The following is a 26236-nucleotide window of genomic DNA, read 5'->3' on the forward strand; positions in this document are numbered from 1 at the left end:
CTCATTTCCGCTCCGGCCCAACCTTTCTCCCCCGGGGATTCAGCCTTTCGGCTCCACCTCTGCGGACGGACGAGGCTATCGCTTAGAAGCCAAAAGATGCCTCGGTTGCTCTCTGCGCTGGGCTCTAGCCAGCTTGTGAGGGGAGATCCTCCGGAGAGCACCAGATGGCAGGCTGCGTGTGCTGGGGAAGTGGAGAGGGCAGGGAGAGGAACGGCAGCAGCCCCAAGCGTTCCTGGGAGAGGCCGGCCGAGGAGGAGTGTCGTGCAGCTCACGGCAAACTGGCTAGTTAGCCCAAGAGGAGAAAAGGGTGATTGTCTTAGGTCAGGCTGGGAAATGGCCTGTTTTGAAGGAAGAGCCCTGACCTGGATAGCCCTGTCAGATGGCAGAACCTACAAACGAACAAAAACCAGGGTATACAGTAAATGGGAAATATCAGGGGGGAAACAGGCTATGTAAGAATCGCTCTGAAACTGCAGTCATTTATGCCTCCAAAAGTGCTTTGAGACTCCTTCAGGGAGTGAAAAGTGGGGTATGAAAACCAGCTCTTCTTCTTATGTTCTAGTTCCCCTTTCATCTCTGCTGAATTCCTCCAGCTCTGTCATCTCCCCCAGCTAGATTAGAATTTGGCCAGTTCTGGCCTCGATTTGTATATTTCGAACACAGGACATCAGCATCACCTTCTCTCTCTTCATGCACCTTTTGACTGCCCTCTTCAACACTGACTCCTCAACGAAACACCATTTTCACAAGCCATTTCAGACTCTGCGTAGCCGGATACTCCACATACACACAGAGGCACAAAATAAATATTCTCTGCATATAGAAAAGTAGCAGATCAAGGAGAATCATCTTGACCAACAACTAGACTGCTTTAGATTTTGGCTGGGAAGCACCTTAAGGGCTTGGATCCAAAGAATAGGTGGACTCTAATCTGGAGAACCAGGTTTGAACTACCCGCTCCTCCACATGCAACCAGCTGGATGACCTTGGGCTCATTACAGTTCTCTTACAGCTGTTCTCACAGGGCAGTTCTCTCAGAGCTCACTCAGCCCCACCTTCCTCACTGAGCATCTGTTGTGGAGAGGAAGGGAAAGGTGTTTATAAGCCATATTGGGACTCTTTCAGGTAGTGAAAAGCGGAGTATAAAAATCCAGCTATTCTTCTTCTCTATATGGGAAACAAAACAGGCCATGCTTCAATCAAGCCGCCCCCCATTATGAAGCAGCCCATCCCCACCAGATTTTAACTATTTACTCTCTGTGTAAACCTTCAAACAAAACTCATCAGAACATACCAACTGCACAAATTCTTCACTTCGTGTTCCTCTTCTCCTTCCTTCCTGGCTCCTTGCATCACCTTCTCCAAAATTTAGATTGGAAACTCCCTGGGGCAGAGACTTGTCTTTTTCCATAGGTACATAGATAATGTGCCACATTCATTAATACCCCCCTATGAAGTCTAATGCTTAATAATAATTGTCGGTTGTTGTGCTCCCTTGAGCGGGAGTTCTTAAAAGGAAGATAATGAGGCCATACCGGGTTGCTTTAAACAAATTATTAGGGCATTTCTATGCTGCTTGGCTCCCCAAGGGAATCCAAAGCAGTTTGCGTGAGAGTAAAGTACCACCCGCTCACAGCCAACTGAATGGCATCCCCAGCAAGGGGATTTGAGGGCAAGCGAGAAGCAGAGGTGGTTGGCCATTGCCTTCTTTTGTAGAGTCTTCCTTGGTGGGCTCTCGTCCAAGGTTTGCCCTGACCTGGATAGTCCAGGTAAGGCCGACCCTATTGGATCACGGAAGCTTAGCAAGGCCAGCCCTGACTAGTATCTGGATGGGAGACCTCCAGGGGGTTGGCTGGTAGTTCCTCTTCGCTCAGAGCCAGAAATGGCAGGCATAGGGTAGAAGAGTTCTGCCCAGCCACCATTTTGAACCCCCCCCATGTCGTGGTACCTCGCTCCCTATGGTACCACAGTACTGTGATCCATCCATCCATCCATCCATCCATCCATCCATCCATCCATCCATCCATTCATTCATTCATTCATTCATTCATTCATTCATTCATTTCCTCTATTTTTATACTGCACCCTCTCCGCACAGCTGTCTTAGGGCGGTTTACACCAGGGGTAGTCAACCTGTGGTCCTCCAGATGTCCATGGACTACATTTCCCATGAGCCCCTGCCAGTGTTTGCTGGCAGGGGATCATGGGAATTGTAGTCCATGGACATCTGGAGGACCACAGGTTGACTACCCCTGGTTTAAACTATATATGATAATCCTAGAACAATTAATAGCAGTTAAAAACCACTAAAACGAACCAAGACCCTGCCTGCCATCTGAACAGCTCTGGTCCCTTCAAAGTCTGGGTGGGAGAGAGTTATGGAGGAGGGTCCTTGGCGGTATCCTAACTTAGTGGCCTCAACCAAACACCTGGCAGAAGAGCTTCATTTTGCAGGCCCTTCCGAATGGGGACAGTTCCTGTAAGGCCTGCAGCTCTTCTGTGAGCTCGGTCCACCAGGCCGGGGCCTGGTTGAGGCCCAACCATAGAAGTTCAATAAACACAAAACAAACTAGTAAAATAAATGCATTGTGGGTGGACCTTGATGCAAGGGGCTGGTCCACACCAGTTGTGAGTCACAAACCAAGGGCCAAGGGCCCTTTGCTATGCCTGTGACCCCCCACCCTAGCTAAGCACCTACAAGCATAGGGGAGCACGACTCAAGCCAGGTGGCCTTCACCCTACAGACACCTGCCGGAAATGCCTCTGACATTCTGCACCATCCCAGAATCTCTGCGGAGTTTGAGTGTCGGACTGAATATCAGCTTAGGAAGGGAATCTCCTCCCTCGGCCCCCTAACCTTCCCTCTCTTCTGCTTAGCTCAATGACCCACAGCAGTCCCTCCCAGCCCAAAAGCTCGGCTCCGTCCTAGAGATATAATTGGACGCTATTAATTTTTCATGCGCTCTGAGCGCCACGAAGCCCTGATGAGGAGCTGAGGGGGCAGAATGTTCTGAGGAGACTGTGAATATTTTTGGGCCGGTCGTTCCCCGGCTGTGAATAAATCCAGGTCTGCACCCAGGGACTCTGGGCTTCATTTGTCCTTTTCGGCAGGGGACTGGTTCTCACCCTGTGGGCGGAGGGGCTGTGTCTCAGTCCGCAAGCCCAGGCAAAAGAGATCTGACCGGGTCAATGGAAGATCAGTTCTTCAACAGCTATTAGAATAATAGAATCATAGAATAGAGTTGGAAGGGACCTCTTGGGTCATCTAGTCCAACCCCCTGCACTGTGCAGGACATTCACATCCCAATCACTCATCCACTGTAACCTGCCACCCCCTTGAGTTTTCACAGAATCAGCCTCTCCATCAGATGGCTCTCCAGCCTCTGTTTAAACAGTTCCAAAGATGGAGAACCCACCACCTCCTGAGGAAGCCTGTTCCACTGAGAAACCGATGGAATTTCTTGTTGTAATTCATTTCATCCCATTGGTTCTGGTCCGTCCCTGTGGGGCAATTAGCTGTCCGGGCTAAGATGAGCTTCCATTTTCAGAAACAGCACACCCCTGCGTGTGACATAACAAGAGAGTAAAAACAACTCTCTGCTTGTGGGCCTTCCAGGGAATTTGTCTAGTCATTGTGGGAAGCTGGAATAGACAGATTTTTGGTCTGTCCCAGTGGGGCTCCTCTTAAAATCCCAGGGCCAGCTCCTGGTATCTCTAGTTAAGGGGATTTACATAGGAGGAGCTGAGAAAGTCCTTCCTCTACTTGATATCTTGGAGCGTCACATAAATTTGGGGACCTGTTTCCTATCCAGAGATGGGTCTGCCTTGGGAGGAAACACAGTCAGTTGTATCTACTCGGCAATGAAGACCCTGGGTGAAGGCCCCCTCCCCACCCCCCCACCCCCAAACCATAACCAAAGACCCTCCTCGCTTGTGAAACAGTTGACAGAAGTGGAAGAGAGACTGCAAGAGAATTCCCCAGCAGGCCCTCTGTCCGCATCAGGATTGGAACTCAGTTCTCCGAGGACCAACCCCAACCGCCAGGCCCTCCGGAAGGTCTCGCCTAAGCCATGCCCCGGCTGGAGAGCTCCAAAGGCTCTGTCCATGGTCCTGCAGCAGCCCAGACTCCCTTCCCTTCCCTCCTGTCCCAGGCCCGGTTCAATCCGAAAGCTACCCTCCAGCTCCACCTTCTGGTCTCTCGAATCTCATCAGGCAGGGAAAACGGGGAGAACGGCGGCGTCGAGGGAGAACTGGGGCACGACGAGGGGTCACGTCTTGCTTTCGAGGAGGAGACCGAGTCGGGAGTGGGGAAGGGGCTCCTGCTTGGGCCGGGGAAGGCGGGGGAGCCGAGTGGGGGCAAAGAGAACAAATTACCCCCATTCCACGAGGGTGGGTCGCACAGGGGACCCAAAGCACAGCTGGAGCGACGCTGCTGGGCGCTTCCCAACACCCGGTGCTGACTCCTAGCCCCACATTCAGCCCATAGCCCCCTCCGCCCCCCCCCCACGCTTAAACACCGCGACCCCCTAGAATACAGCCCCCTCCCCTCGCCAAAACCCCACCCTTGCATCTTCCATCATACCCGTCCTTATTTCTTCCTGTCTCATCCGCACCGAGGTCTGGGAAGGGCATCAGTCCGCGCCCCCCCCCCCGCGCCCCCCCTGCCCCCAGCCGGTCGCTGAGCCTCAAGTCCGCCAGAGAGCCTGATGCACATCTCCCGGGCAGCTTGGGCGGCCGGCTGGCCTTTCCTTCCCAGGGCCCCCTGCTTAAGTGGCACCCATGGGGACAAGCCATTAACCGAGGTCCTCCTCTCCCTTTGGGGAGGGGGAGCAGCGGCGCGGGGAGAGGCAGAAACTCGCCTGCCACAGCTGCCTCCTCCCTCCTCCTCCTCCTCCTCTCCCCCTCCCCCTGCCTTTCCCCCCTCCCCATTTCCCTTTCTCTCTCTCTCTCTCTCTCTCTCTCTCTCTCTCTCTCTCTCTCTCTTCCGAGGCTGCCTTGCTGGGCAGAGGCCAGGCGGAGGTCTTTTGGGAAGGCAGAGGAGGAAGAGGCTGAGGGATGTCTTGCGTGCTTCTTTTCCCTTTTTCACGGGGAGGAAGGAAGAGGAAAAGAGCCTCGGCTGGCTGTCTTTAATGTTGCTGGGGAGGGCTTGGATTCTTCTTCTTCTTCTTCTTTTTCTAAGCGCAAAGGGAAAGGAGGTTTGGGAAGAGCCGCCTGCCGAGCGGGTCTTTGAATCGTGCCTCTGTTTTCCGAGGATTAGAGGATGAATAGAGGCTGTGATGGAGAGAGCGGGGGACCCGAGCCGCCCAAATAAGGTACCTTCTTCTCTTGTTTCCTCCCTGGGTTGCTTTTGCTGAGCTGGACAAGAGAGCTTTTCTGTCTGGGGAAGGGAGGGGGGAAATGGACAGACTTTTCAACACAGGAGGTGAAGGGTCTTCCCCCGGGGAAGAGGACATCTTTTGGAGTGGGGCTGAAGGGGCTAATGCAGGATTTGATGGAGGGGGGGGGTCTAGAAGAACCTTGGAGCATCTGCCGATAGGAATCTTCCCTCCGCTGGCATCCTGGTTTTCCTTGGCCGGCGTGCCACCCAATTTCCCCCAAGCCCCCCCCCCAAATGCCATGCCTCATTGGTAATGCTCTGCTGGAGATGTGCAACAGAGAAATCGCCGCAGCTTCCCGCCCCCCTCCCGCCCCCCGCAGCCAAACACACATCTGCGGACCAATAAATATATGCAAGTGAACCTTGACAGCCAAGGGGACAAGAAACCCGGAGTTGGAAAGCTCTTTCCTTTGGTTCGCCTCCTTTCCAAAGAAGATGTCTTTATGCTTGCCAACTTCTGGGCAGACTTCATGTTTGTATAGTGGGGGGGGGGGGGTGAGTGGGAAAGAGGAAATGTCTGTGCACGATGGGAGGAAAGGGAGAGAAAGAGACGGAAAGCTTTTCTGGCACACAATGCCTCCTTTGTGTGTTGGGAGCACCTTTCTCTGGGACTCCTCTCCTACCAGGATTCCGATTGGAGGGAAAGGTCTCTTGGAAACTTAAGAGCAAAACATGGGGGTCCTAAAGGGCTGGACCAGGTTGTGGGGGGCGCACCGCCTTGCCCTGCATTGATTCTCTTCCCCACAGCCGACATGTCTATCGGTGTCACTGTGTGTGACAAGCCGCCTTGTCCAAGCAAATTAGCAAGGATTTGGATGTCTTCTGAACCAATGGGATCAGTCAAGTTGCCATGTGCGTGTGTGTTGTGAAGACTGAGGCCCCGGCCTATGGAGAAAGGCTTCCTTCTTGTACCATGACCCGGCAACCACTGAACATGTGGCCCTTGAGTGCCCACCACTTGCATGCAGCAACATTGCTTTCTCGTTCCATGGCCCGGGGAAAGCCGTTGGTGCAAAGGACCTGTTTGCTTAGATATGTTCGCTTGTGTCTCTTTTACCATTGACGGATGTCCTGACGGTAGAGACAGGAGAAGGGACTGCAACTTTGTTGGACTTTTCCTCGGAGGCTTAGAGAGGACGCTGTTGGGTAGGTGCAATAAGATCCGGAGATGCGGGCTGCATGCGTGGTCCCTCGTATGGAAAGGCTTCAGTGAGGGTGAGAGGCGAATCTGGAATTGGGCTCTGGAATCTGAGATGTTCTTAGCACAAAGATACACTGCTTGGCAGGAGGTGTTGCTGCATTGCTTTCAATGACAGGAAACCCCAAACGGGTACATCTTTCTGACTTTTACTGGGCCCGCTTGCTTTGGTGCAGAGGAATATGCAAGCTTTCGAGTCACACAGGGTTCTTGATCAAGCACAGCCTGTCTTACAGCAAGGTGGTTTTGGTGAACGCTATTACCTAGGCGGGCTAGAATTGAATGCAAGGTTTTGTGATTAAGGGCCCACAGCTCAGCGAAAGAGTATCAGCTGGGCATGCTCCCAGGTTCAATTCCTGCCGCCTCCAATTAAAAAGGATTGGGCAGAAGGGCTTGTAAAACAGGGGTAGTCAACCTGTGGCAAGGGCCTATGGGAAATGTAGTCCATGAACATCTGGAGGACCACAGGTTGACTACCCCTGTTGTAAAAGACCTCTGCCTGAGACCCTGGAGAGCTGCTGCCAGCCCGAATAGACAATACCGACCCTGATGAACCAAAGGTCTGATTTAATTTAAGGCAGGTTTGTGTGTTCTTGCATTTTAGGGGAGGGTGGCATGGTTCAGTGGTAGAGCATCCACTTGGCATGCAGAAGGTCCCAGGTTCAATCCCTGGCATCTCTAGTTTAAAAGATCAGGGAGCAGATGATGGGGAAGACGTGAGCCCAAGAACCTCGAGAGCCACTGACAGTCTGAGCAGATGATTCCGAGCCGGATGGACTCATGATTAGTAGAACGCAGGAATTCAGTAGAATGCAGCTCCATATGTTTGCATTTTCAGTTATCAGAAGAACTACATGCAAACCCAGGGGCAGTCAAACTGCGGCCCGCCAGATGTCCATGGACTACAATTCCCATGAGCCCCTGCCAGCGAATGCTGGCAGGGGCTCATGGGAATTGTAGTCCATGGGCATCTTGAGGGCCACAGTTGGACTACCCCTGTGCAAACCCCTGGTCTCCCTGGAATTGGGAGTTTTGCCCTTTCACAGCTTCGGTGTGTCTGAAAGCCAAAAGTTGCCTTTCAAATGCATGCGTACATGTTGTATCTAGAGCATCTACCCCAGGTGTTCTCAACCAGGGTTTCACGAAACCCTGGGGTATCTTGACAGCCCTGGAAGGGTTTCCTGAATGAGTGGGAGTTTATCAAGTGATAGGACCATATATCGTCAGGTTGACCCACCCACCCCCTCTCATAAGGGCCAATGATGGGACTGGAGAGTGGGAAGGGGAGGGACCCCGGGTGGGCCTCTGTACACAGCTCTGCTTCCCAACCACATTCTGCACCATTGCATCTCTTCTGGGGTTTTGAGAAGCTTGAAGAATGTTCCTCAATGGTTAAAGAAGTTGAGAAAGGCTGGTCTACCTCCAAGCTCAAAGCGGCTTGTAAGTGGCATCCCAGTAGGTGTCTTGGCTTCATTGAACAAATGTCCACTGCTGTAACTATTCCAACAGTGTGTGTGTGTGTGTGTGAGAGTGTGTGATGTCCCTTTTCCTGTGCAATACTTCTTAGGGGGTGGGGGAGTTGTGTCTGTTGAGAAAAAAAGAGCAGGAGACAGAGAGAAAGATGGTGTTAAGTAAGGATGTCTTTCTCTCTCCTACGGCTGAATTATGGCTTCTCCTAAAAATAGGAAGTCCCTAATGAAATGCTGTCAGACTCCCCAGCAGAGCCCAGTAAGCTGATGAGCTGAGAGGCAGCTGGGTGGTTAGGAGCAGCATCTGGAGAACCGGGTTCAATTCCGCACTCCTCTTCCACATGCAGACAGTTGGGTGACCTTGGGTCAGTCACAGTTCTCTCAGAGCTCTCTCAGCCCCACCTGCTTCATAGGGTGTCTGTTGTGGGGAGAGGCAGGGAAGATGACTGGAAGCTGCTTTGAGACACATGAGGCCTGCTGGGTGACCTGGGGCCAGTCACAGTTCTCTCAGTGCTCTCCCAGTCCCACCTACCTCACAGGGTGTCTGTTGTGGAGAGAGGCAAGGAATTTGATTGTCAGCCGCTCTGAGACACCTGAGGCCTACTGGGTCACCTTGGATAAGTCACAGTTCCCTCAGGGCTCTCTGAGACCCACCTACCACACAGGGTGTCTGTTGCAGGGAGAGGAACAAGAAGTGACTGGAAGCTGCTTTGAGACTCCTTTGGGTAGTGAAAAGGGGGGAGGGAGGGTTATAAGGACCAACTCTTCTTATTCTTCTAAAACAGAATAATAGTAAAATTTTACAGCCCGCCCTTTCCCTAGGGCTCAAGGCAGGTAACAGCATTTTTAAAAAACCAATAGAACCAGAATGGATCCCTTAAAATAATTCTAACCACTTCTGTTCTTCTAGCGGGAGCACTGATATAGATCAGATATTCTGGCTCAGATATAATTTGGCCAGTGTTTTGAACAGGGAGGCCAGGATTCCAGCACCGTTTTGAGGCCTCTGCCGTAGGCCTGGCTGAACAGTTCTGTCTTGCAGGCCCTGCGGAGAGGGCCAAGCCAAGGTCCTGCAGGGCCCTGATCTCGCTGAAAAGTCCTGGGCCTGGTTAAGGGGCCAGGGATCTTGAGCAGGTTTTGGTCTCTGGCGTTTAAGTTCTTTGGCGGAACAGATGGGAAGAAATATGAGGGTCCCATCCCATTTAGGGTTTTAAATGTACGAACCGTCACCTTGAGTTTGATCCTGTTTTCAATCTGGAACCAGTGCAGCTGGGAGAGCATGAGTCGAATACAAGCTCTCCACTGGCTCCCTTTGCAGCAGGGGCTATTTTGCAAACCTGGGAACGCTGTGCTGGGGAGACCAGAAAATCCTGTGCGAGGAAGAATAATTGTTTTTTTATACCCCACTTTTCACTACCCCAGAGTTCCAAAGCAGCTTACAAACCCCTTTCCTTTCCTCTCCCCACAACAGATACCCTGTGAGGTAGGTGGGGCTGAGAGAGCTCTAAGGGAACTGCTCTGTGAGAACAAGCTCAAACAGGACAGTGAATGGCCCCCTGGAAGAGTATATGGCATGTAGAATATCCCAGGTTCAGTCCTCAGTATCTCTAGCTAAAAAGGACCAGGTGACTGGTGAAGTGAAAGACCCTGGCCTGAGACCCGGGAGAGCTGCCAGTCAGAGCAGAGAATACTGACCTTGGTGGTCAGGTCTGACTCAGTAGACTGACTCAGTAGAAAGCAGCTTCGCATATTCAATGGTGCAAAGGTATTTTTCAGAAGGGAAAACTGCTTTGATTCAGGGATGTTCTTACCCACATACTAGTTTTCCTTATTAAACCCAGCCCGTATAGAATGCAAATCCTTTAACGTCACCCGTCAAACAAAACATGGATGTAGGTCTAACCAGCAAAAAAGATTTTCAGAACTGGAGCCCACTCACCAGATTCTATGTGCTGCTTCTGAGTGATGCTCCAAACCAATGTATTGGTTTTATTGAATTTTGTATTGTGTAAAACCACCCTGAGATGGTATTACGCAGAGGAGTAGTATATAAATCTCCAAATTGATTTATTTATTTGTATTTATATACCACCCTCCCTCTCCGAAGGTGGTCTCATTCTACCTTAGTTCTGCTTTGAGACTCAGAAGTCCATTTGCAGGTGGGTGAAAGTCTAGGGACCCTGCGATATAGTTGCCAACCTCCAGGCCTGGTGAACTCCTTTGAGCTTGGGGTAGTGGTTAAGAGGGGCTGATCTGGATTATTGGATTTGATTCTCCACTCCTCCTCTACATGCAGTCACCTGGGTGACCTTGGGATAGCCTCAGTTCTCCAGAGCTCTCTTAGGCCCACCTACCTCACCGGGTGCCTGTTGTGGAGAGAGGAAGGGTAGGCAATTGTAAACTCCTTTGAGACACATGAGGCCTGCTATGTGAGCTTGGCCCAGTCCCTGTTCTCATTGCTCTCTCAGGCCCACCTACCTCACAGGGTGTCTGTTGTGATGAAGGAAAGGTGCTTGTAAGCCACTTTGAGACACATGAAGAAGAAGAAGAAGAAGAAGAAGAAGAAGAAGAAGAAGAAGAAGAGTTGGTTCTTATATGCCGCTTTTCCCTACCCGAAGGAGGCTCAAAGCGGCTTCCAATCGCCTTCCCTTTCCTCTCCTGTTGGGTCACCCTGGGCCAGTCACAGTTCTCTCAGAGGGCAAAGAACTGTGGGTGATTGTAAGCCATTTTGCGACTCCTTCAGGTAGTAAAAAGCAGAAGACAAAAAAAATCTCTTCTCCTCCTGCAATGATCAGACTGATCTCCAGACTGCAGGGATCTGTTCCCCCAGAGAAAAGGGCTCTTTAGGAGGGTGGTCACTATGGCATGATACCCAGCTGAAGTCCTTCCCTTCACAAACACCATCCTCCCCACCCTGCACTTCCAAATCTCCAGGACCGTTCCTCGCCTGGAGTTGGCAACCCTGCCCTGGGGGCTGGTTTCAGTACACCCTTGAGGGAACAGATGCTCGCTGCCAGAACTGCCGGAAAGCGGCTAAAATGCTGAGTTTAATCTAGCATTTCAAGGCTTTCAGAAGAGCAATGGGCATTTTAACTGGTGGGAGTCGGAAGTGATTGCGGATCCGGCCGTGCGGAATGCAAGGGCATGATCCTGCAAGCCTGGCTTACTCCACTTCCTCCCACTCACTCTATCCTTTCTCTCCAGCTTTTCCTCCTCAACCCCCACCCTTACCTAGCAAGCCGCTATATGCCAATTCGTGCCCCCTCCCGAGGTTCACACAATGGCCTGTGAACTGCGAGGGTGGGCGGTGGGGAGTGTATTAGCAATTATGCGTTAGGACAGTTCATTGTGAGAACAGGCAAAGGCTCCCTTTGGCACGACCCGACCAATGAAAACGCGCCAAAAAGGGAGTGTGTGTAATTACACGCTTAGAGATCAGCAGGCATTGGTTTGCTGGGAAGGCGGGGTTATTTTTTTTTTTTCAACCCCGCTGAATTTGGGGAGGGGGGGAAGCTTGATGTCAAACGGGTGAGCTTTAAGGAATAGTGTCTACCTTCCCCCACCCATCCATTCTTAAATTCCTCTGTAATGCCATGGAAGAAACACTGAGAAGAGAGGAAGAAGGACTTGGGAGGCACCATGGCTCTGCCAGAATTAAAGGGTCGTGGCTCAGAGCAGCTGTTGTCCTGCGGAAGATCCCCAGTTCAAGCCCAGGCATCTCCAGTTAAAAGGGCCAGGCAGGAAGTGATGGGAAAAACCTCCATTCTGGAGAGCCGCTGCCAATATGAATAGATGATCCTGAACTTGAAGACGGAGATTCTGATTCAGTAGAAAGTAGCTTCACATATCCATGTGTTCCTGGTATCTCCATTCATAAAAGTCTAGAAGAAGAGATGGGTTTATCCCGTTTGTCACTGCCCTGAGGAGTCTCAAAGCGACTTACAATCGCCTTCCCTTCCTCTCTCCACAACAGGCACCCCAGGAGGGAGGTGAGGCCAAGAGAACTCTGACAGAACTGCTCAGTGAGAACAGAACTGTGACGAACCCAAGGTCACCCAGTTGGCTGCATATGGAGGAGCGGGGAATCAACCCTGGCTCGCCATATTAGAAACTACTGCTTTTAACCACGTAACAAACTGCAGAAGAATAATTTTGTTGGAGAGGATTAGCTTTCTGTTGCTGGCAGAGGCCGTCTGCCTCCAGCCCCTGGTATTCGGAGGTATACTGCCTCTGCACTTGGATGCTCCTTTTATTTGTTTATTATGTTTTATTCCTGCCTTGCCTTCCAAGAGTTCAACGTGGCACCCATGTTCCACTCTGACATTTATCCTCACAACAATCCAGCAAGGTGATGGAGTAGGCAAGATCTCTAGTGTGCATGATGTAGCGGCATGAGAAGAATGTCCTGCAGGGGGCATCAGAAGAGAGGTGAATTTAGCATAGATTAGGAACCTCCTGCTATTTTTCAAATATTCTCTTCCGGCGCCTGATTGGCTCAACAGGAGACATTAACCTTTCGTGCACACGTTAATCTTTCATGCACATCAGACTGTCCTTAGTTACCCTTTTCCTTGACATCCTAGGTTTCTGCTTGCAGGGTGCTTCCATAATGTGCGCCCCACAGCCTGCAGTACAGCAGCCCAGTGAGAGCCGAGCTGGTTTTTTCAGCCTGTTACGTGGCTCTGCTTTGGGGAGATGCAGCATCTCTGTTTGATGCCTTTGTTCTCCTGCGGCTTCTCACATCTTGTGCCATGAAGCATGCTCCTCTCCCTCTCTTTGTGCGCGGTGTCTTCTCCTCGCCCCAGTCTCCCCTGTGCAAGGCACTGCGGTTAGCACTACAAATGAGCTCGCAGGGCTTGGCGACTGAGCAGGGCGCCTTTGCTCCCGTCTGCGAGATGAGCCTCTTTTGTCTTCCTCCTTGACGGATCGGGAAGAATAAGTATTAAGCACACACACACCCCCCCAAAATACATCACCCCAAAGCTGGGTGCCAGAAGCATGTCACATGTGCAGATCCAAGCACTTGGGAGACTAGGATTTGATTTTTAAAGGGTCTGGCTTTTTAAAGAAACAACAACAACAAATATTTGTAGCATAATGGAGAGGATTCAAAAGGGGAGTTGTGACAGATGTTTGCTCAAAACTGGCGAGGATCCCAAATCTTCCCCCAGCGTTGGAGTCCAACAGCACAATTTGTACTTGTGGCTAAAATCAGCTGCCCATCCTGGAAAAACAGAGGAGGGGGATCAGGGGTGTTCAGGTTATCAAGAGAAGGAAGGAACCCCTGCAGAGTCCTGGATCTGTTACGGAAGAGAAAAGAACCTTACTTCCACCTTTAGCCTTCAAGAGCCAGCTTGGTATCATGCTTAGGAGCAGCTACTTTTGATTCCCCACTCCTCCACATGCAGCCAGCTGGGTGACCTTGAGCTAATCACAGTCCTGTTAGAGCTGTTCTCACAGAGCAGTTCTGTCATAGCTCTCTCAGCCCCACCCACCACTCAGAGTGTCTGCTGTGGGGAGAGGAAAGGGAAGGCGAATGTAAGCCGCTGTGAGACTCCTTCGGGCAGAGAAGAGCAGGGTATAAAAACCAACTCTTCTTCTCCAACACCCACAGTCAATGCAAATGAGGAGCTGTGCAAAAGCTACCGCTCCCCAATTTGGAACAGATTGAGATATTTAGAAGGGGGGGCCTAGCTGGCCCACCAATGCTGCCCCAAACAAGATGAACCTCTGGGTTGCAGAAGGAGTTGCAGTCCAGGGGTGTTTTTGCTGCAGGCTGCTGAATTATCTGCTAAGACCTCTCACTCTCTCTCTCTCTCTCTCTCTCTGCCTGCATATTACCAGATGTGTGTGCCTCCCCCTCCAGCAGTTCAAATATATAAACAGGGATCCGCTAGTCCCTGGAGAGGTATGAAGATGCCTCTTCCATTGTGTATGTTTCCAGTTTTGCATGTTGCTGATTCTCATGGATATCAGTTCCTGATCCTCAAGAACCTAAGAACAGCCCTGCTGGATCAGACCAGTGCTCCATCCTGTTCACATAGTAGCCAAGAAATTATTCCTGAATCCCATTCTTTTCATTGCACTGTTCCCTGTTACACCACCAGGAGACTTTTAGAGAGTTTCTAAAATATTAGTGGTTGCTATGATGTTTTTGTGCTTTGAGTTTCTCAGGATCTATTGCCATGTTCTCTGAACTTCCAACTTCTAGGTGTTTTTTTTTTTTAAGGAACATCTCTAGCTCTTTTTCTTGTGATAAGTGAAACTGCAAGAAGCACATTTCTCTTTATTACTTTACAAGGAAAAGGGCTACAGACCGACCTTTTTTAAAAAAAGAAACACTGAAAGGAAAATGATAACTCTTTTTTCATAGAATCCTAGAGTTGGAGAGGAACCCCCAAGGCCATCTAGTCCAATCCAATGCAGAATACAGGGAATTCACAACTACCTGCCCATCCACGGTGACTCCAATTCCATGCCCAGATGATGCCCCCCCCCAAAAAATAACAGAATAACTGGCCTGAGAGAAATGTGTCTGTGTGGTCATTGGCATTTCCATGGACATATAAGAAAGGGCCACAAGAGCCAAGCATGGACACAGTCCCTCCTGCCCACACACTCACAATCTACCTAAGTTCACAGAATAAGCCTCTCCATCAGATGGCTCTCTAGCTTCTGCTTAAAAACTTCCAGAAGAGGACAACCCACTTCCTGAGGAAGCCTTTTCCACTGAGAAACCATTCTAGCTTTCAGGAACGACTTCCGGATGTTTAGCAAAAGTTCTTTTGAATTAATTTCATCCTATTGGTTCTGGTCCAAGCCTCTGGTAGCAACACACTTTTATTTGTGACTGATTTCATCATCTATGGCTGCATCTCTGATCTCCTGGCTTTTTTTGGTTGGGGGGCTTAAAGGTAAGCACCTAGCCCCTTTCCTTGTGGAGTTATGAGTGGGATGGTCCACTCAACACAGTCCTGGTGAACTGAAGCTATACAATCAAAAGAATTGCACCATTCACTTAGAAGCAGCTTGGTGCAGTGGATCGTATAGCGTTATACCCCACCGAAGTCCCTCCCCTCACCAACCATGCCCTCAAGGTTTTCCCCCAACCAGAATTGGCAGCCATTTTCTGCTCTGTGTTTTGGGGACTAGTAATCCCCGATCTCCAGCCACCACCTGGAGGTTGGCAACTCTTCAGACCTATGAAACCCACCATCATCTTCTTTGCCCCATGGGGCTAGATGGCCAACTGGGGGGAAAATCTTTCTTGGGCTTTTCTGTCAAGCTAGAAATTTCTCTCTCCTCCTCGCAGTTCTTTAGCAATACAGGCAGCTATTTCCAGAAGCCATTAATAAAGTGTCTTACAAGCGGCCAGATTAATTTAATAATTCATTTAGTATGTCTGCAAAAGAGTTAGCAATTCCGACAGGCTGTCTTTGCTGGCCTGGCCCACAACCTTGCAGAGTTCAGTCTTCCTTCATTTCCTCCATCAGGTACAATGACTGGGTTTTAGGAGACACCTTTTGGCTGCAGTTACCCACCCAATGATCCATGAAATACACACAAGGAAACATGAGACTCTCGCTTGTAATTGCATGCGTGGCAACGCGCATCTTGCATGTATAGGTTACTCTTGTAATCCAAGGCTAGTCTGTGCCAATCAGCCCAAACAGACAGGGAATCTGCTCTTGAAACTAAGACACAACTGAATGAGGGCATGAAGTTCCACCCTCAGGAAGTTCTACCTTATGTGGGGGGGTTAAGAAAGAGTGGGGGGGAGCGGTTGGCATCACCTTCCTCTGCATAGAAGCCCCTGTCTCCTCTGATGGTCCCCCATCCAAGTATTAGTTTAGGATCACAGAACCATAGAGTTGGAAGGTTGCTAGACAGGTCACCTAGAAAGGTGATGGTACGGCTTTACTCGGCTCTGGTTTGGCTTCCATTGGAGTCCTGTGTTCAGTTTTGGGCACCGCAATTGAAGAGGGATGTAGACTAACTGGAGCATGGAATTGTAGTCCATGGACATCTGGAGGGCCGCAGTTTGACTACCCCTGCGGAGATGCTGGAGGGTGAACCTGGGACCTTCTGCAGGCCAAGCAGAGGCTGTTTCACCAGCCACATGCAAAAATGAGATTCCCTCTACCTGCTGCCTGAAGCTTTCCCATCATGTGATTGGGATGTTTTTGCCTCCTTGCCCTCCACTATAAATGCATTCAGCTCAACGCACGTAGAAGATTCAGCCCATGTGTCTAAACTAACCCTCGTTTCCCATACGGAATCCTCCAAGGTGGATGTACAAATGGTTGCTGGGGCCATCCATGCTTGGTGGCAGAGGGATCTGAGATGTGCTTGTGGATTTGTCCCCTTATAGCTAATTGGAACGTGTGTCCGATGACTCCAGACTGTGACCCGAGCAGGAAAGGGACCTATTTAACCATCCTGTGGTTGTTTTCCCTCTGCCAAATATGCTGCGTAGAATCTGGGCACTGAGAAGGATGGAAGCTTCATGCATGTTTAATAGGTCTGGCCTTTGGAACGTCTTTAAATGGAATTCACTGCTCCGGATTATTAATTGGGGGGATGTTCTCAATTATAGGCCAGGCACCCTTGCAGAGAAACGTGAGTCTGCAGAGAAATCTGTTTCTCTTATCAAATGCCTTCCTGCGCGCTCGCTCTCTCTCTCTTTCTCAGGAGCTTGACCCTCTCCTCTTGGGAAATAACAGCTGGCAGCTAACCCTTTGGGGAGGGTCCTTGGCTCCGGGACAGACCATCTGTTTGCTGCATGGAAGGTCCCCGGTTTTAAAAGGATCAGGTCATAGGTGATGGGAAAGATCTCCACCTGGGATCCCGGAGAGTCACTGTAAGCCAAGTAGACAATACTGACCTTGACAGGCCAATGGTCTGATTTGTTTGAAGGCAGCCTCATGTCCTATGCATGCATTAATCTTCTGTTTTCTGGACTGGAGGAACTGGGGGAGGGGGAGTCCCGCCCTTTCCGTATCTTTCTCTGCAGGGTCCTACATGGAGCTAGGGTTGCCAGCTCTGGGTCAGAAACACCTGGAGATTTTGAGGGTGGAGCTGAAAGTGGGTGGGATTTGGGGCAGGGAGGGACCTTAGAGGAGTATAAGGCTATAGTGTCCATTCTCCACAGCAGGCATTTTATCCAGGAGGACTGATCTCTTTGGCCTGGAGATGAGCTGAAATTCCAAAGGATCCCCAGGTATCCGTAGCTGTAGTTGAGCTGAGCACATCTCTCTTATCTGTTCTAGAGCCAAGCAGAGGGAAAGGTGCTCCAAGGACCAGTGGAACAAAGTATTTGAAAAATACCAGGAAGTTCCTATTCTAACTATGCTAAATACACATCTCCTCTATTGCCCCCTGTAGGATAGTCTTCATATGCTCTTGAATCATGCACACTACGGATTGTGCATATTCGAACAGCTCCTGGTTGGGAGAGTTCTGGAGATTTGGAGCAGGGCCCAGGGAGGACACGGACTTCTATAGGGTACAATGCCATTGAATCTACCCTCCAAGGCATCCATTTCCACTAGGGGAATTGGTCTCAGTAGTCTGGAGATGAGCTATAATTCCAGGGGACCCCCCAGGCCCCACTTGGAGGCTGGTGTCCCTACAACAACCTTGTGAGGTAGGGTCAGCCTCAAAAAGAGTCCCTGGCTCAAAGTCACCCATAAGTGGGAATCAGAACTGGAATCTCCTAGTGCCTAGTCCAGGCCTGTAACCATCACATCACACAGGTGTAGAAGAACTGCTACATAGGATTGTACCGGCAGTACAGAGCCACTGATTTGGCTGGGCTGTTGTAGAAACCGCTGTCCCCTTCTGCCTTTGCCATTTCCTGCCCTTCTTTTGCATTAATTTCATCCCATTGACGGACCAGAACCCATGGGATTAAATTAATGCAAAAGAAATTCCGTCTAAACATCCGGAAGAAGTTCCTGACAGTGAGAGCGGTTCCTCAGTGGAACAGGCTTCCTCGGGAGGTGGTGGGTTCTCCATCTTTGGAGATTTTTAAACAGAGGCTGGAGAGCCATCTGACGGAGAGGCTGATTCTGTGAAGGTTCAAGGGGGAGGCAGGTGACAGGGGATGAGTGAGAGGGTTGGGAGTGTCCTTAATAGTGCAGGGGGTTGGACTAGATGACCCAGGAGGTCCCTTCCAACTCTATGATTCTATGATTCTACCTCCAGCTGGGAGCTTGGTTGCCGGCCCTCCAGATTTGCCTTGAGTTTCCCCCTTGGCAAAGTCCCACAGCAGTTCTACCCGCTTGGCAACATGCTGACGGCCCGCTCATTCAGCAGCCTGGCAAATGTCTCGGGCATGCTGGATGGGAACTAGGGCAGCCCTTCCCCCCACGCCCCCATTTAAAAAATCTACTTTCTTACTTGGACGTTGGTTGATTGTTCGGCTGATGACATCTGCCTGGATTTGCATACATAATAGGACTTTAGCCAGAAGCACTTCCTTTGTCTTTAGACCATGCGCACGGTAGGTGCCATGGCAACCCCATGAATCAATGGCTTCTAAAGCGTCCTCTCCTTTGCAGCCTCGCTCGGGCCTTGCAAGCCGAGAGCCCTGGTGGCTTCCGGGATTGCGTCCTCCCATCTCAGGTTGGGTCATCCTCTTTTCAACTTCTCCTGACCTGATTGCCTTTTCTGGTGGGTGACTCTTGTCTTCCCAGGATGTGACCCAATGCCATTGCCTGAGCACGGATGCTTGCTGGGTTTCCAGCACCGGAGTGCCGAAGATGCTGAGGTTTGCTGAGCGAGCTGGCTTAAAGAAGCACTTGGCGGCCTCTGGCTTGAGAAACCCAAAGTGACATCTTGGAGGGCCTGGGTTCAATCGCCCAGGGCTGGCCTAGAAATACCAGCCCGGTGCCCCAGCCGCCCGGCTCTAGCCTCAAGACTTCTTCCTTTGCCTTCTCCCCTTTCCCCCACCCTGTTTTGCTTTTCCTTTTTGGCCTGGAAACATCCAGAGCTGAAAAACAGCCTGATTGAAGTGTCACTTATGCAAAAGGCAGGTGACCCCATTGGAACCGGGGCTAAAAATACAAGAGATGACTCAGCTCGTGTGGAGGAAGACGGAGTGTGGCTGCTTGAGGAACTGGAGGGCCAGCAGAGCCCTTAAGGAGAAGACGCCAGAGAGCAGCGGAGGGCAAGGAACAGCAACAGAAAGCGCAAGACACCAAGGGCCGGCAGGGGAGAAGGGCCAAGATTATGCTCAATACAATGGAGAGGACGTACAGCAGGGGTGGGCAAACTGTGGCCCTCCAGATGTCCATGGACTACAATTCCCATGAGCCCCTGCCAGCATTCGCTGGCAGGGGCTCATGGCAATTGTAGTCCATGGACATCTGGAGGGCTACAGTTTGGCCACCCCTGAAGTCCAGTCGGCTGCAAGAGACCGCTGAACTATGGGGATTTTCAAGATCTGTAGCTGGACATCTGCAATTGTTCCGACATACAAACAGGGGAGAAAGTCGAAGCGGCTGATTGTACCCTTTCTCAATCAGGGTTTTCCCGACCGGGTAGGAGTGGATTAATTTGTCAAGCATTTATTCGGTGATAACGGAACATATCTGCATCTGGTTCCTTAGCAGGCTGCTCCTCTCTCTTCTTTTCCTTCCTGTTGTTGGATGAAGGAGAGAAGCTGTGAGTGGAAGAGCCCAGGAGAGAGGCCGGAGTTTGTGGCGCATGCGAAACAGCAGGCTGGGGTTTGCTGTGGTTGTTATTCATTGATTAGGGAGAGGTTTGCAGGGGTTATTAACTCTCATCTCTCACCCAAACGCAGCCATAAAACCAGCCAGGAGGATCAAAAACGAAGTGAAGGAAATTCTGGGAAGTGACCAAGAGGGAGGGAAAAGAACCAGGGATTCTGTTTCTCATGAGCGGGACGGAGGTAGCGTACACCTCAGCACAGTTCCCTCCTTCTAAGTCAACCTTTTTTCAACCCCTTGACTGTGCTTTTGCCTCATCCGGTCAAAACAATTCTCTTGACTTGTGGTTTAACTTGGGGGCAGGGGCTGAAATCAGATTTGGAATTGGTGCATGTGAAATTTTGCCATGCATTACAGGGCTGTCTGTTCATTTTACATGTTTGTGTGTGTGTCCCGCCCATAAGAGCCAGCATGTGTAGTGGTTAGGAGTGCGGATTTCTAATCTGCCGAGCCGGGTTTGAATCTGCATTCCCCCACATGCAGCCAGCTGGGTGACCTTGGCCTCCCTACAGCATTGATAGAGCTGTTCTGAGCAAGCAGGAATATCAGGGCTCTCTCAACCTCACCCACCTCACAGGGTGTCTGTTGTGGGGAGAGGAAAGGGAAGGCGACTGTAAGCTGCTTTGAGACTCCTTCGGTTAGAGAAAAGTGGAATATAAGAACCAACTCTTCTTCTTCTGTTTTGCCCAAAACAGAACATCACCTGGCATGCCTGAGTAATGGAGGCACTTCACGTTTATTTTCGGCTTCTTCATTCCCTGGTAGGAACACCCCCACTTCCCACTGGCTGTCCCAACAGAACAGAGGACCCTATTTGTAGGCTCTGCCTCCACAGAGTCCGCCCTCTCAAGCAGCCATTGTCTTCAGGGAATCAGGAGCTCGGTGGTAATTCCGGAAGATCTGCAGCCCCACCTGGAGGCTGGCCACTCCATTGTCAGGCCTGCAGACTTGCCTGCTTCTTTCCAGCAGTGTCCCGGTGCAACGTGGCCAGCCGTGCCCCATCCTGTCCTTTCTCCAAGGGTGGACCATAGTGTGGACCAAGGGAAGAGCTTCTTCCTTTCCTATTGGAGACGCCTTCCCGGATTCCCGCAACTGGCCGAGCCAGGGCTTTGGGTGTCGCCAACAAGCTCGTTTTTCTCCTGCAGACGGGAACGGTATATTTTGTGGAGCCATTCCTTGCTGTGCCATCGCCTCAGCCTCTGCACGCCCCATGCCAGCCGACACAGCGCCCGAGGTGGCCGCAGATTTTTTGCAACATTCCCGACTCCCCCGGCTCGTCTTCCCCCCGCCAATTTGTCTCTTAATAACGCTGCCAACTTTATTTTTCGTCCCGGCTCCCTGCCGTGCTCTCGGCACGCACTGGGCCCTGGCCTCCCCAGCTCCGTCCTGCAACGGCTCTCTAATGGGAAGAGACACCGTCTGCTGCAGTTAATAACGGATGGTACAGGCGGCATCATCTCCGGCTCCATGGCTCTTCACAAAGCATTGGGCAAGTCAGGCCCGCTCCAGATGCGGATCTAGGGACGGCTGGAACCCTGCAGAGAAATTGCTCCACTCTGGTCGGAGCTAGGTTTGGGTTTTCCTTCACAGGCTTCATGTTTCTCCTAAGTGGGACCTTCCTACCTGTTCTCACCATGTTGCATTAGGGGGACTTTGGTAGCATTGAGAGACCAAATAAATAGCAATAGGAGGTGGGGTGGGGGTCCCACACCAGGGTTGCTTACCTCCTGGCATTACAACTGATCCCCAGATTAAGCCTTTGGGTGAAACCAGGGTGGGGGACATCGCAGCCCCCCCTATCATCATGCCTGGGGTCTGGGGCCCTGAGGGAGGGGCGGTCATGGGGGTTTTATGTTTCTCCTCACCTGAGTAGGTTATGCTTTTATGAATTGGGGTTTTTATTTTTTCTTGTATTCCGCTGCGAGTCGACTCTGACAGCAGTGGGTAAAAAATCAAAATAATAAAGATGATGATGATGAAGAAGAAGATGATGATGCATGTTTCTTCATTTATCTATTTAAAACATTTAATTCTGGCAAAAATGAAAATTGCGTCTTTACAGCCCTGGATAAGAATCTCAGATGTGGTGATAGGTTTCCAGACGGTTATCAGGAGACAAAAGAAGGGGGACTATGATGTTGCGAGTTGTCCAATTGTCAGAAAGATTTGTGGATTGCTATTAAGCGCCGCTCTTCATGCTCGCCTGCTGCAGAAAATGGTTAGGAGAGCGAGGAGTGTCATGGCTCCCTCAATGCTCCGATGCACATGAGCAAGAAGCCCTGCGCTCCTGCTGGGAGGGGTCTGTCTTCCGTGCCACTTAGCCCCCTGCCCTCTCCGGGCTGTGCCCCCTGCTTCTCCTTGCCGAGAGAACAGCCTGTCTCTCGCCTGTGCCAGAATGGCAGTGACAGCTGTAATAATAGCGATATAATTTGCCGGGTTGATTTGAGATCTGCCATAATTACTGCATGATTACACTATTCTTACAGCAGCCCGTATATTTTTTCCAAAAAAAAAACCCCACCCTCTACAGTCATTTGCAGCTCTCCACATGGGCTCATCTAGCCAGCGTCCGCTTGAGATGACCGGTGCGGGTTCATCTGCTCCAGTGCTGTCAGTCAATCGGCTGCTGTGCCGGTCGGTCTGTGCGTCTGACTCACGCAGGGGATTTTGCTTTACCCCACGCAATTCACAATCCTTACAAACAGGACAAATGCCCGCCTTTCTTGACTAGAACTCTGCAATGGTCAACCGAGCAGCTTTGTCCCCTGTGATCTCAGTTTCTTATAGGTCCAAAATCTCTCTAGTTTCTTTCTGTCTTTGTCACACAGAGGCATCCTTTTGGGGGGGACGTGTATCTACAAAGGTACTTTGGGAATGTGGCAGTGTTGCTGCACATCCTGTGTGTGCGTGGTTATGCAAAAGCGGGTGAATTGCGCACGGTGCTCAGCATCCCAAAACACAAGGATCTCTTTCTGAGCATTACAAGGCAGTTTTGAACGGTTGGCCTACAGTGTCCCAGCCTGTGTTTCTATCGATATTCGGTGATTCTGTGGCAGGTGACAGTGGATGAGCGAGAGGGTTGTGAGTGTCCTGCATAGGGCATGGGGTTGGACTAGATGACCCAGGAGGTCCCTTCCAACTCTAGGATTCTATGATTCTAAATTCCGTCTAAACCTCCGGAAGAAGTTCCTAACAGTCAGAGTGGTTCCTCAGTGGAACAGGCTTCCTCGGGAGGTGGTGGGTTCTCCATCCTTGGAGATTTTTAAGCAGAGGCTGGAGAGCCATCTGACGGAGAGGCTGATTCTGTGAAGGTTCAAGGGGGTGGCAGGTGACGGTGGATGAGCGATGGGGTTGTGTAGGGGGTATAGTGTAGGGGGTTGGACTAGATGACCCAGGTCCCTTCCAACTCTATTATTCTATGATTCTATGATTCTGTGAAGGTTCAAGGGGGTGGCAGGTGACAGTGGATGAGCAAGAGGGTTGTGAGTGTCCTGCATAGTGCAGGGGGTTGGACTAGATGACCCAGGAGGTCCCTTCGAAGACTATTATTCTATGATTCTATGATCCTGTGATCCTGTCCCCCCCCCCCATAGCTTTAGTGGCAGCACCTGCTAACCATCTGTGTGTTCACTCAGGAGGTCCATCTGGATATTCATGATTTAAAACCTCTGTTCATTTGTATAGCTATTATAACAAATCAAAATAGGAAAACTAATGGACAATAATAGGAAAGCCTTGGGTTTGGCTTTTATGCCGGTGCCTGGCTGCCTGGCTTGGAGTTCACCACGGTCAGAGGAAGAGGTGGGTGCAAATCAGGTGTGCAGGAGAACTCACGGTAGACAGGCCTCCTGGAATTGGCCCCCATTAATGCTTCTAAGGCCAGCAGGGGCAATCTGGAAGGGGTGGATTTCCAGTGCTGGTGCAACATGCCATGTCATGTCCTGCACAAAACCGGAAGTGATGCCGCTGCCCTACGTGTTGCCTTGTACTTTATGGTTCTGCATGCCACGCGTAAGAGTTCTGGGCAAATCCTAGAAACTTGATATAAGACAATGGCATCACTTTGGGTGATGTGGTGCACTGTGCCTGCTCGGCTGTCCCCTCTCCCAGGATCTCACAGTAAGCCCTGGAGACTTCACAGCAGCTGGCCAATTGCCCCTGGCAGCCCAAGCCAGCAGCACAATATTCTAGGTGCCTGGGGGAGACTGACCAGCTGCCACTGGGGAGCAATGTGCCTTTTGAAACAGCTAGTGTGTTTTTCGCCTGAATGTGAGAGGGGAACCCAGAGGGAAGTTTTGTTTGGGGGGTTTCTCAGCACCCCTGCTTTGGGGCAAATTATTAGGCATCTGAAACCCAACTTTAGCCCTGGTTTGGAAGATACCTGGAGACTTTGGGGCCGGAGCTGGGAGTGGGCAGGATTTGGGGCAAGGAGGGACCTCAGCTATGGGACCTTCAATGGGGAGGGACCTCAGCTATGGGATCCACCCTCCAAAATATCCCTTTTCTCCAGAGGAACTGGTCTCTGCAGGCTGGAGATGAGCTATAATTCCAGGTTGGCATCCTGACATTTAACCAAAACTGACCTGTCTGCTAGGCAGATTGAAGTAACCAGTGGGAAGCTCCAAAAGTTCTTCAGTTTGGAAAATACACTGAGACTTTGGGGGTAGAGCCAGGAATGGGTTGGATGTGGGGCGGCGAGAGACCTCCGTTTTGTATAATGCTTTGGAAGGTAGACCCCATAAGCGGCCATGAATTCTTTAGACCGGTGATGAGTGATAATTCCAGGGGACCCCCAGGTCCCATCTGGGGACTGGCATCCCTAGAAGAAGGCCGTGTTATTTTCCCACCAACCGCACTGCCTGACGAGGGACGCACAGTTCCAAGCACACACCACAATAGCCTGCTGTGCCAAGTGTGTAGCCCAGGGGGTTGCGGTAATGGACTTGAGGATCTCGTGCTGTGATTGATTGCAGTGAAAGCAGAGCAGCGATTGCCCAGCTGTTTCCTTCCTGCCTTCCCCTTTCCTTCTGTGGCAGGGAAGAATCGATCTCCATCCCTCGTGGCCCCATTAGTGACTTCTGCAAGAGTTCACCCCTCATGGGCCTTCTCTCCACTTCTTCCCTGGCAATTAAGCAAGGCCAGCAAGGAGTCCCTGGGAGGGAGAGGGAGAGGGAGGGAGAGGGAGAGGCTGGGACAAGGCCCCTGATCCAGCCAGGAATGCCTCCTCGATCGAAACAGTTTCTTTCCTCTGGGATGTGACAGCCTCCGTGGTGGTCCTTCTCTCCTGTTTGGAGGACGCAGAACCCTGGAAAACTTGCCTTCCAGGTGCAAACAGGCAGGGCAGGATGCTGGTCAGTCGATACCAAACTGCTGTCATGGCTGAGCACTGCAGTGGTGATCCGGTAGTGAAGCGCCTCAGCCAACCTTATTGTGCAGGAGCAGCCAGGGGCATGAGTTATTGCCAGCTGCAGTAGCCAACTTCTGCAGACGTTTGGATGTATTGAGTTGCTGTGCTCGGCAATCAGTGGGACGGAAATGACGTAAAGGCGAGATAAACCAGAGTATAAATGAAAGGTTTGATGGAGGAGAAGAATACTTTTCTAACTTTTGTAGTTACGACTGAGACGGGATCTGATAGCCATCTTCAAGTACTTAAAAGGCTGCCAGATAGAGGATGGAGCAGAGTTGTTCTCTCTTGCCCCAGAAGGACGGATCAGAACCAATGGGATGAAATTAATACAAAAGGAATTCCATCTGAACATCCGGAAGAAGTTCCTGACAGTCAGAGCAGTTCCTCAGTAGAACAGGCTTCCTCGGGAGGTGGTGGGTTCTCCATCTTTGGAGATTTTTAAACAGAGGCTGGAGAGCCATCTGACGGAGAGGCTGATTCTGTGAAGGCTTAAGGGGTGGCAGGTGACAGTGGATGAGCGAGAGGGTTGTGAGTGTCCTGCATAGGGCATGGGGTTGGACTAGATGACCCAGGAGGTCCCTTCCAACTCTATGATTCTTTGATTCTATGAAAGGATTCTTTGGCCATGGCACAGTGAAGTTCTCTTCAAAATTTTCCACCACCTCAGTTTGATTAAGAACCCCTCATTCAGGACCCAAATATTTCGCCATCACATGGCAGTTTCATATGTTTGCCTTGCCCTGTAGTGACCTGGGATTGGGACTCATTATTCTGGAAGGCGTATTATTCTGGACAGCAGGCAGAAATCCATCAGGTGCCGTTCCTTTGCTCACAGCAGTGAGGAAATGCTTTACCCGTTGGTCAGACGTGCCACTTTGGAAGGTACCGCTTCCCTCCTAAAAACTGCCAGCCTTTCAGCTTTCAATCCAATGAAATCCATGCTGCTTGTTTCCCCAGAAGCGCTACAAAACATAAAATATCCAGCGCTCTTTCAGCTTGACACTGTTTGCAAATTTGCAGAGACATAAAATTTGCTGCCAATTTATTATC

General features: G+C 50.8%; 1 protein-coding gene across 5 annotated transcripts in view; it reads left to right on the forward strand.

Moving 5' to 3' along the window:
- The first annotated feature begins 4704 nt into the window (after window positions 1-4704).
- The window catches only part of B3GAT1 (beta-1,3-glucuronyltransferase 1), a 47858-nt gene continuing 26326 nt past the window's right edge, over window positions 4705-26236 (forward strand). For 3 of the 5 annotated variants that reach the window (XM_077306841.1, XM_077306842.1, XM_077306843.1), the window contains exon 1: window positions 4705-5312. Coding sequence is in view for 2 of the 5 variants with exons in the window: in XM_077306840.1 (XP_077162955.1) it covers window positions 16510-16663 (154 nt within the window). In the remaining 3 variants the exon portion in view is untranslated. Of the gene's footprint in view, window positions 5313-14418; window positions 16664-26236 lie in introns of those variants that run through there. The other 2 variants (XM_077306840.1, XM_077306839.1) reach the window with 2 other exon arrangements.

This window comes from Paroedura picta, chromosome 12, assembly GCF_049243985.1.
Source record: "Paroedura picta isolate Pp20150507F chromosome 12, Ppicta_v3.0, whole genome shotgun sequence".
In the NCBI taxonomy this organism is placed as follows: Eukaryota; Metazoa; Chordata; class Lepidosauria; order Squamata; family Gekkonidae; genus Paroedura; species Paroedura picta.